This window comes from Pteropus vampyrus, unplaced genomic scaffold, assembly GCF_000151845.1.
Source record: "Pteropus vampyrus isolate Shadow unplaced genomic scaffold, Pvam_2.0 Scaffold107, whole genome shotgun sequence".
NCBI classification, from domain to species: Eukaryota; Metazoa; Chordata; class Mammalia; order Chiroptera; family Pteropodidae; genus Pteropus; species Pteropus vampyrus.
In genome coordinates, this window is record NW_011888888.1 from 4,615,458 (window position 1) to 4,627,694 (window position 12,237).

Here is a 12,237-nt window from a genome sequence, read left to right on the forward strand (position 1 = left end):
AATATTATAGAATTCATTATTTATAATATTTCACCCTAAGCCATTTTACAACGTTTACCTTTTAGAACAACTCTTTCCAATTAGAGAAAGGTAAATGTAAGTGTCCTTTTATTTGAAAATCTAGTATTTTTTCCATACCACTAAATAAAGGCAATGGTCCCATAAACAATGATTTCATATATTACCTAAACAAAACCTGAGAGTTATAAATAATAAAGCAATGGAAACAGATTACCACACAGTAGAAATATGCTCTTTTCCATAAAGGTTATAGTTTAGTGTAATTTCTTGCTGAGGAAAATTGAGCTTTTTTTTTTAAAGCACTTTTTATCCTATGAATCACACAAAGGTGCCGTTGTGTGAGAACTTGGTTTCTGGATTTATACACATCTTGTTTCTTTTACAAATGTTTCCTCACATCAATACCCCCATTTGAGTGCCCAAGCTCTTGTTTCAATCACCATGTTACAGAGGTGAGCAGGCAGAGAGGATTTCTAATTAATCCATCAACTCTACAGACAAAGGATTTTACAGAGGGTGGCACTTGTCATCCCAAAGACATAAAAGGATGTTCATATGCCTTTCCTTTTCCTTTGATCTGAACCTCACTGAGGGATGGTGATTTAATGCTCTTTCTAAAGCCCTGATTGATTGCTGCTGTGCTGCGTTACTCACCTCTTTCCTTCTGTCTTTGTCTTTCTGTAACAACCACTTGATAGATGCTTGAGGAGACTTAGGGGCACACTCAAGGAAAGTGGTGTTATTTTTTACTCCATACTGAACAATTTCAGCTGCATTTCTATATGCTGAAAGGAGAGAGAGAGACAATGGAATTTAGAACATATTCTCCTATATGAATGTTTATTTCTCTATAAAATTGTGATCATTATGGCAGTCCCCAAAAGGCAGTCTTAATCATTTAACAAGCAACAGTAATAGGAATGGACTTAATATCATTTTGGACATTCAATTATTACAATACCCTTGTGAATTAGGTTTCTTCAGCTTTTCACAGTTGAAAAAAATGAGTCTGTGAGTTATGAGGAAACATATATTTGCTAAAGAGTTAATAAGTCCCAGGCAATACTGAAGCCAGGTCCATCCCACCCCTAAAGTCGGTACTCAATGTAGTATAAATAAATTCAGAAATATTTGGAAAAGGCAGAAAGCAAGATGTAGCCACAGTGGGATGTAGTGGTTGAGAGCACAAGCTTTGGAATCAGAGGCACCTGAGGTAAAATCCTGACTTCACCACTACTGGCTGAATATCCTTAGACACATTATTTGATCTTTCTGTGTTTCAATTTTACTTGGTTTTAAAACCTAGACTATTATATTTTCATATAGGTTCCTTATTGAAATTCTTAAATTAGGACAAGCATTTTATATAATCATGTGGTAGCTTAAATATGGACAGAATACTCATTTATAAAGTGGGAATAGAAATAGACCCTACTTTAGTACAGTTTCTTGAGAATTAAGTGAGAAAATCCACAAAAAAAATCATTTAGCTCAGTTCTGACACAAAATCAACATTTATGTTTGTTCATCATTACCTTCATTGCCAATATTCCTACTACTATGACTACTATGACTATTCATGAGAAATGACACAAAGATTTATAAAATAGTAGAGAAAAGGTAACCTGGATGTATTCTCTCAATTAGATGTATGAAAATTAAGCAAAATGTGTCTTAATTTTCTCCTTCTAGTTGCTGTAGTTAGTAACAAGAATGGCATTCTTTACTACACACACACACACACACACACACACACGCACGCACGCACGCACACACAAAATACCCAGACTCAAAAAGATTAGCAGTAGAAGTCTCAGTGTTATTTGTTAACAACAGTACATCTATAGCACCTTGGTTAGGAGGGAGTTCTGCCTGGAGATACTTCTGTTGGTGGGGTTGAGGTGGGATGAGATTAGTGGGGAAAGTATAATAATATGATATCTCCATGTCAGGATAGAAAGAATGGGGCGAGATTAATTGTAAGACATAAGGCAGAATTGTCAAAAGTATATGGAATGGTTATAAATTGTTAAATAAAGACACTCTAGTACATGTATTTTTGGAGCAGAATTATTCACAATAGCCAAAAGGTGGAAGCAACTCAAGTGTCCAGCAATGGATAAATGAATAAAAAAATATGTGTGTGTATACACACACACACACACACACACACACACACACACACACACACACACAGAGGAATATTTTTCTGCCTTAAGCAGGAAAGAAATTCTCACATGTTACAACATAAATGAATACCAAGGAAGACCTTATGCTAAGTGAAATAAGCCAGTTACAAAATGACAACTATTGTATGATTCCAGTTATAAAAGGTATTTAAAGTAGTCAAATTCATAGAGACAGAGAGTAGAATGGTGGCGGCCAGAAGTTGAGGAGGGGGTACAGGGTGTTGATGTTTAATGGTTGTGGAGTTTCACTTTGAAAGGGTGAAAAAGTTCTGGAGATGGATGGTAGTGCTGGTTACACAACAATGTGAAGGTTCTTAATACCACAGAACTGTAAGCTTTAAAAATGGTTAAAATAGTAAATTTTGTGTTATGTATATCTACCCAAATAAAAGACAAACAAGGTGCTATTCTTTTTGTTCTTCAGTGGTAAATTTTAAAAAGTACTTCTTTTCCTCGGAAAGAAAATAACAGCTAAGAAAATCTGTAATTGAAAGACCTATCAACTACATACCTAGGTATCTGTGTTCCCAGACTTTTGTTTTTCACAATTCTTAGTATACATACAAATAACATTCAATTTGTAATTACCATATATGAATACCAAGAATTTTATAGCAGTTCCTTCTTTAAAATGAAATATTTGAATCTCTTATGAGGTTTCTCTTACTGAAATGTGATACAGAGCATTGCTACTCTGTACAAGCTTGACCACGGCTCACTTTTAATACCTTTTAGATTAAATCCTCTGCATTGAGTCAATGGATTTCCATGTCTCACATCTTGTCTTCGGCTCCTCCTATAAGTGCAGAAATTTATAAAAGTGACTCAGAATTAACATTGTCAATTACATCACATTTAAAAGAGAACATTTTAAATTTCACAGCCTTTCGATTGCCTAAACTTCTATAAAGCAAAGAGGTCTGATATTTGATATTTCTTGTTCAATACACCAGTGATAGGGTGAATACTTACCCTGCTTTTGATCTAAATTAATTCAGACTCTCCTCATCCACCACTTGTGATAGAATGGTTATAAACTTTCTATTATGTGCATTTATTAGGTAAATGTTAGATTCCAAATTAATAGTGTAAATTTTTACTGTAGAGACATTAATCTAAATTTTTGTAAGGTGATAACCCCCAAAGTATAAATTCATTAACATTTTTCATCTTACAAATTTGTTTCTTATATGAGCATATTTTTCTTTAAAAAGTCAATACTTTCTAAGTTTTCAGATATGTTAAAATTTTTCCAAAACAAGTGATACAGAGATAGAATCTGTATATTTAATATAAAGTTAAGCAAAATCATTCATTTACTAAAATAATAATTTTACTTTAACTTTTATTTTGAAAAATTTCAAGTTCATAGAAAAGTGGATATATGAATACAATGAACACTGATATATCTAGATTCATGAATTGCTGTATTTTGCCATATTTATTTTTTCTTGCATATACAAGTATGTCATGATAATGTTTTGCAGAACTGATGATTCGCACTTATATGCTTTAGCATGTGTCTTCTAAGAATAAGTAATTTTCCTACAATTATTATTATACTAAGGATATTAATATTTTTTCAATAACATCATATTATATGCATTTTATATTAAAATTTCCTTAGTTTTCGCCAACATATCCCTTATGGATTTTTAAAAATTTATTCAGGATCCAGTTAAGGTTCATTCATTGCATTTAGTTGTTACATATCACCAACTTAAGCATTTCAAAAATTTAGTTACATTCTTTGTAAGTTAGTCATCATTTAAATAAAAGTTTTAAATTATTTATTTTCCTGCATCTTAGTGTTAGCTAAGTTTTAATTGTATTACATAGTGTAACAAATCAAAATAAAGCAACTGGCATTCTCTTAGAAATGAATCATGAACATTGCTATAAGAGACAAGGAAGGCAACTCTTAAAATTTTGTCTGCACAGCAGAAGGAACCATCAACAAGGCAAAGAGGCAACCATCCAAATGGGAGAATATATTTGCAATAGATGCCTTTGAAAGGGGCCTAATATCCAAAATATATAAAGTACTCATACAACTCAACAATAATAATTTAAAAAAAGCACAATCCAATTAAAAACTGGGCAGAGGACCTAACAGACACTTCATCCAAGAAGACATACAAATAACCAACAGACAGATGAAAAAATGCTCAGCTTCACTAGTCATTATGGAAATGTAAATCAAAACCACAATGAGATACCACCTCACACCCTTTAGAATGGCTATCATCAACAAGACAAATAATGACAAGTGTTGGAGAGGTTGTGGGGAAAAAGAAACCCTCATACACTGCTGGTGGGACTGCAAATTGGTACAGCCACTATGGAAAACAGTATGGAGGTTCCTCAGGAAAAAACAAAACAAAACAACCTAAGACTAGAATTACTATACGACCCAGCAATCCTTCTTCTGGGTATTTATCTAAAAAACCTGAAAACATTTACTGCAAAGATATATGTACCCCAATATTCATAGCAGCATTATTCCTGGTGGCTGTGACATGGAAGCAACCAAAGATGATTGGATAAATAAGATGTGGTACATATATAAATGGGACATTATTCAGCCATAAGAAAAGATGAAATACTGCCATTTATTACAACATGGATGGATCTTGAGATAATCATGCTAAGCAAAATGTCAGACAGAAAAAGTTGAAAGCCATATGATTTCATTCATATGTGGGATATAAAACTGAAAGCAACAAACAAATATGACAGAGACTCATGAGAGAAGTGGGGAAAGGAGGAGGTAAATAAGGGTAAAAAGGGTCAAATTTTTGGTAAGAGAAAGAAATTTAACTTTGAGTGGTGAACTCACAATGCAATATACATATGACATATAGTTGAATTGTACACTTGAAACTTATTTGATTTTATTAACCAATGTCACAGCAACAATTTTAATAAAAGAAATTTTGGGAGTATGCAGATAAATTAATTATTTGCTATTAATGCTGAGAAGTATATAAGACTGAGCATATCACATAATTGGGTTAGTTATTAAGTCTCTCAATATTTTTACCCTTAAAGATAAATTAAAATATTCATTAAGAAGAACAGAAATATTAAAATCTCACAGGGGTTATCAAATTTACAAAGCAAAATTAATCTCAAAGTCATTAATAATGAAAACATTCATTTTAATGTTACAATAAATAGTTAACAGTTTATGTACTCATTGAGTATGTACATATACTTATGAAAATATATGTATAAAATTTTGTGTCATTTAAATATGCTTTCTCTAAAAAGTCACATGATCCTTATTCAATTATATATTGACCACAAAAACTAGTGGAAATCACTCTTGTCTCAGAGAATGCGATTATTATTGTATTCTAGAAGAGCTCCTATATCACATTTTTACTGCACTGTATTTGTTATATATTTAAGTCACAGCATTATGTACTGTCAGCCAACTGTGAGTGTATATTACATGAACACCACATAAGAGTTATTATGGTTGAATTGGTTATTTTCGGTCATTTAGACAAGCAATATTGCAGTGGTTAAATTTATTTTCCTGTGATCAGCTCTACGTTATGGTTTACTCATGTATATGAACTCGTAAGCTGAGTAATCTGAATTTATAGTATCATATCGCTTTTAGACATTCAGGTACAGAAAACTATTGTTATGACTTGGCTTAAATGATATCAGCAAGGCAGTCATCTGAGCCTTTTGTAGTGTAGATTTCCTATAAGGCACTCATATAGCATTGCAAAAGTGTGCCGGTAGGCAGAGTATTATATTGCACGTAAGGCTTGGGATTTGGCTCAAGTTGCCAATGTTTTCCCCATTATAGTCTACTCCTTTGGATAAAAAATCAAATTATTTTTTTCTTGTATAGAAAACATATATTTACTTGAAGACTGAACTGATTATCTTGTCTTAAAATAAAATTTCTAACTACATATCTGAATCCAGAATAAAAAGCATTTGAGTCTAAATTGTAATATTTGATACAAATGCCCAAATATTTAAGATATGTGAGGGTGTAGAGGGGAAAAAAGGCTTATATTGATTACTATAAACTAACTTCTTTTAAAAAGGGGAAAACTACTGAGCCAATGATATATAACAACTTTATTATGTCAAAGTCTGGACTCCAGTGATTTCTATGTATAATTCTATTTCTCTGTTTCCATGCAAAGGATATGTTCTTTCATTCCTCTGAATTCTTCTATGTGATCTTTGTGTTCCAGAAAAACAGATAGCACAATTAGAATAAAACCAGGTAAGTTAACACTATTAAAGAAAATAAATGTGGAAAAAAATAGCATTTTTCATCATTATTATTTAATCTCTAAGGAAAATAAGTACTACATATTAGAATTTAGGAAATAGTTAATTCATTCGGCAAACATGTTTTGCATTCACTATAAGTATATGGCTTAACTAAATTTGTAAGTAATTTGGAGAATTTAAGTAGTATAGATATTTTTAGTGAAAATTCCAATATGCAAACCAAAGATGAGTATAGGTAGGCCAAGGAATATCATATACATATTGCAGATTTTGGCTCTGTGATAGAATTAAGACATTACTAGAGATCATCAAGATAGCTCTTTAGATGGTTACTACTTTCTCAACCCATGATATATGTTTTTTTCCTGTTTATACTTTTTATTGAGATATAACTAACATAAATGTTTCAAGTATACAACATAATTTTTCAATACATGTATATATTGCAAAATGATCTCCATGACAAGTTTAACATCTGTCACCATACATAATTGCAAATATTTTTTCTTGTGATTAGGACTTTTAAAATCTATTCTCTTAGCAACTTTCAAATACGCAATACAGTATTATTAACTGTATAAGGTCATCATACTGTGCATTTCATCCTTAATTATTTTATAACTGGAAGTCTGTATTTTTTAATTCACTTTCCCATTTCTCCCATCCTCCATCCCCCATTTCTAGCAACCATAAATCTGTTCTCTGTATTTATGAGCTTGGCTTATTGTTGTTGTTTTTAAAATTTCACATAAGTGAGTTATATGGTATTTGTCTTTCTCTGTCTGACTCATTTCATTTAGCATAATGTCCTTAAGATCCATCTTTATTGTCACAAATTGCAAGATTTCACTCTTTTTTCATGGCAGAAGAGTATTCTATTGTGTATATATATATATAGATTTTGTATTATATATATATATTTTCAGTATATATATATATATATACTGAAAAAATATTCAGTGTATATATATATACTGAAAAAATATATATATAATACAAAATCTATATATATATGTGTGTATATGTATGTGTGTATATATATATATATATATATATATATATATATATATATATATATACACTGAAAAAATGCTGCAATAAACATGAGGGTGCACATATCTTTTTGAATTAGTGTTTTTGTTTTCTTCAATTAAATACCCAAAAGTGAAATTGCTGTATCATATAGTAGTTTTATTTTTAATTTTTTGAGTACCCTTTATACTGTTTTCCGTAGTGCATGCACAAATTTATATTCCCACCAACAGTGCACAAGGGTTCGTTTTTCTCTACATCCTCACCAATACTTATTTCTTGTCTTTTTGATAACAGTGATTCTAACAGGTATGAGGTAATATCTCATTGTGGTTTTGATTTACATTTCTCTGATGCTTAGTGATTGATGTTGAGCATTTTTTCATGTACATGTTGGCTATCTGTATGTCTTTGAAAAAAATGTCTATTCAGATCTTCTGCTCATAATTTAATTGGATTGTTTGTTTGTTTTTGCTATTGACTTGTATAAGTTCTTTACATATTTGGATATTAACCTCTTATCAGACATATGATTTGCAAATATTTTCTCCCATTCAGTAGGTTGTCTTTTCATTTTGTTGACAATTTTATTTGCTGTGCAGAAGTAATTTTAGTTTGATGTAGCACCAATAGTTTATTTTTGCTCTTGTTGCCTTTTGCTTTTGGAGTGAAATCCAAAAACTCATCACCAAGACCAATGTCTTCTTATTCTATGTTTTCTTCTAGAGTTTCGTGGTTTCAGTCCTTACATTCGAAGTCTTTAGCCATTTTCCAGTTAATTTTTGTGTATGGCATAAGATAGTGGTCCAGCTTCATTCTCTGCATGTGGCTGTCCAATTTTTCCAGTACCATTTATTGAAGAAACTATCTTTTCCTCATCATATTTTCTGGCTCCTTTGTCATAAATTAATTCACCATATAAGCATGGATTTATTTCTAGGTTCTCTATTCTGTTCCATTGATCTATGTGTCTGTTTTTCTTTTTTCAATTACAGTTACATTCATATTATGTTAGTTTCAGGTGTATAGCACAATAGTTGGACATTTATATAATTTACGAAGTGATCCCCCTGATAAGTCTAGTATCCACCTGACACTACACTTAGTCATTACATTATTGGTTATATTCCCTATGCTGTACTTTACATCTCCATGACTGTTTTGTAACTGCCAATTTGTACTTCTTAATCTCCATTTTTTTTCACCCAGCCCCGCAACCCTCTTCCCATCTAGCAACCATCAGTTTGTTCTCTGTATGAGTTTACTTCTGTCTTGCTTGTTCATTTATTTTGTTTTTTAGATTCTACACATAAGTGAAATCATATGGTATTTGTCTTTCTCTATCCAACGTATTTCACTTAGCTCAATAGCCTTTAGGTCCATCCATGTTGTAAGACTTCATTCATTTTATGGCCAAGAAATATTCCATTGCATATATGTACCACATATTCTTTATCCATTTATCTTATAATTGAAGCATTTAATCCATTTACATTTAAAGTAATTATTGATAGGTATGTAGTTATTGCCATTTTATTAACTGTTTTCTGATTGTTTTGTAGTTCTTTGTTCCTTTCTTTCTCTCTTGCTCTCTTCTCTCATATGTTAATGACTTTCTGTAGTGCGTTTGAATTCCTTTCTTTTTATTTTTTGTATATCTCTTGTAGATTTTTGGTTTTGGTTACCATGTGCTTCATATATTCCAATTTATGTTTATAACATTCTATTTTAAGTCGATGGTCACTTAGGCTTAAATACATTCTATAATCACTACTATTTTTACTCACCTCCTTCATGTTTTTGTTTTTGTCAGTTTTTACTTTTATGTGTATGTTTGTATGTATCCCTTAATTTATTGTTGTAATTACGCATGATATTCCTACTTTTACCTTTTAATCTTTGTACTAATTTTAGTATTGGTTGACCCACTGCTTTTATTATGTGCTTCTCTTAGTCTGTCTTTTATATGAATAATATACTGTTTTGATTAATATAGCTTTGTAATATAGTTTGAAATTAGGAATTGCGATATCTCCAGCTTTGTTCTTCTTTCTCTAGATTGCTTTGGCTATTCAGGGTCTTTTTTGTTTTCATACAAATATTAGGATTATTTGTTCTATTTCTGTGAAAAATGCCAGTGGAATTTTGATAGGGATTGCATCGAAACAGTAGATTGCTTTAGGTAGTACGGATATATTAACAATATTAATTTTCTAATCCATGAGTATAGAATATATTTTCTTTTATTTGTGTCATCTTCAATTTCTTTTATCATTGTCTTATAGTTTTCAGTGTACAGGTCTTTCACTTCCTTGATTAAATTTAGTCCCAAGTATTTCACTTTTTGAAGCAATTGTAATGGAATTGTTTTCTTAATTTGTCTTTCTGATAGTTCATTAGTAGTGTGTAAAAATGTAATGGATTTTCGCATATTTTTTTTTAATTCCCCCCCTACACCAGCCCCCCACCACAAACACTCACACACATACTTCCACCCCTGGTTGTCATCTTCCTTTAAGAACTGGATCTCTGAAGGCTGGGTGTCTCCTCCCACATGCTCACGGCACACACTTGGGGCCTGGCGCACCCAGGGTATGGACCGTGGCTCCACTGGGGCTCACAGCCAGGACCTTCTGCGTGTAAAGCAGATGTGCTAACCACTACTCAATGGAACCACCGCACATATTGTTTTTGTATCTTCCAACTTTACTAAATTCATTTATTACTTCTAACAGCAAACTCAAATACATGGGTTAATACTAGGCACAGTATTGTAACATTAAAAAATTGCAAGAGAACTTCAGTTCTTTATTTACTGTAAGAACATGATTAAGATCCTGACATTAGGATGACAATGTGGAATCTATGTTTATATATATATTGAAAGGATAACTTGGGTTGTAATAGGTGGGACAATATGAGAACAAATGAGTCAATTCATACTCAAATGAGTTGACTCATGTTTCAACAGAAACTTGTAAATGTAAAAAATATCTCAAATATGCAATGATAGCCTACATATATAGTATGGAATTTTACTTGAGATATATTCCTTGTTTGTTAATAAAAATGCTTGTTGGCCAAAGCCTTAGTCTGGGAGTTTTATAGAGAAAGGATGCTAATCTCCAATTCTTTCACAGTATAGAAGAGACTGGTATGCCATAGGACTATGGTAAGATTCATTTTCTGGTCCCCACATCACTGTCTTAGAAAGTGTAGTGCTTTAGCTTCCTTCAGCACTAAATCTGTTTAATAGACAAAAGATTAGATTCCAGGTTTTAGAGATGCCAACTTTTAGAATTCTTTACCAAGAAAAGAAACATTGCCTTACAAACGGTTGTGATAATAAATTTTGAATATCACTGCTATCATAATTGGGAGTGAAAAACAAATGTTAAAAATAGAAACAGTGGCCACAAAAATTATTTTTAATTTGAGATTATATTTGGAATTTGCTTTCATCACACTTTGTGTCCAATGTTAGACCTCCAGCCTGGTGCAGAAAGAAGATCTCAAAGTAATGAGGTCCAGAAATTTTATGTAGAAATTATTAGAAGCCACAGACCACCTGTGTAAATCTTATACTGACACGTAGGAACATGGGTCTTTGAACATAGATACTAAAGACTTGGTTTAAAAAATGGGAGTTTTCTTTATAGCTCATGATTTTAAATACAAAAGACTTTCAAATTATCCAGCCCAGGCCATTCTTCTCTACTCTAGATTCATCTCTCTACCTACTCAATATCTCCACTTGAGTATCTCTAGGGCACCATTAAGGTATCTTTCTCCACCAAAATCTACTTCTTCCACAGTCTTCTCTTTCTCATTAAATGCCATCTATATATTTCCAATGCTCAGTTCTGAAAACTTGGTTCAATTTTGAGGCCTCCATTTCTCTAACATCCTACATGTAACATATCAGTAGATTTTGTGAGCTCTATTCAGAATCAGACAACTTTTGCCACTTCCACCTCTATCATCCCTGTGCAAGCCATCATTATATCCCACTTGGATCACTACAATAGCCTAATTGTCCTGTAGCTTCTATCTCTTCTTCCTTATCCTCTCCCTACCCCAATTCCAGTCAAACCTAACCGGATGATCTTATTAAACCAAAGTCAAATAATATCACTAACATATTCGAAAACTCTTAATAGTTTTCCATTTCACTTCAGCTTTAAGGATTTCTGGTTCCTCTCTTTGGAATGCTATTCTTTCAAATAATGCCATAGTGCCATACCTCTTCACATTCAAGTCCTTGTTCAAATATCACATCCACAGTAAGGCCTTCCCAGCCCACCCATTTAACACTGCAAACCCCTGCTTTCCATATCCTTTATCTCCCTTCTTTACTCTTTTTAAATTCATAGACCTTTTCATTTTTTGATATACCAGAGGGTTTCCTTATTTATTTGTTTATTGTCTCTCTTCCCCCCTCCAGAATTTATTATCCCTCATGGCAGAAATTTTTGTTTTTTTTTGTTGTTGCTGTTTTTCATGTTATATGCCTAGGTCTAGAACACTGCCTGGTAAATAATTGTCTCACAATACAAATTTGTCAAACTAATAGATAAAAATATCAAAATATCAAAATTGACATGCAGAAGTACAAGCATTGTTTTAAACCGTCAATGCCCTTAGAGGCCTATACCTATAACAGAGAATAAAGTTTCTATAAAACATCATCACCTCTATGATTGTACTTGAAAGATCATTAGTGCTC

The 12,237-nt window shown here is 32.1% G+C and overlaps 1 protein-coding gene across 2 annotated transcripts in view; it reads right to left on the minus strand.

Moving 5' to 3' along the window:
• Positions 1 to 12,237, minus strand: part of SEMA3C (semaphorin 3C) — a 165,298-nt gene that overhangs the window by 5,871 nt on the left and 147,190 nt on the right. Inside the window, exons 16-17 of one of the 2 annotated variants that reach the window (XM_023533648.1) lie at positions 2,930 to 3,006; positions 676 to 806 (exon numbers count right to left, since the gene is read on the minus strand). In XM_023533648.1, coding sequence (XP_023389416.1) covers positions 676 to 806; positions 2,930 to 3,006 — 208 coding nt within the window. The remainder of the gene's footprint in view (positions 1 to 675; positions 807 to 2,929; positions 3,007 to 12,237) is intronic. The other variant, XM_011365226.2, reaches the window with a different exon arrangement.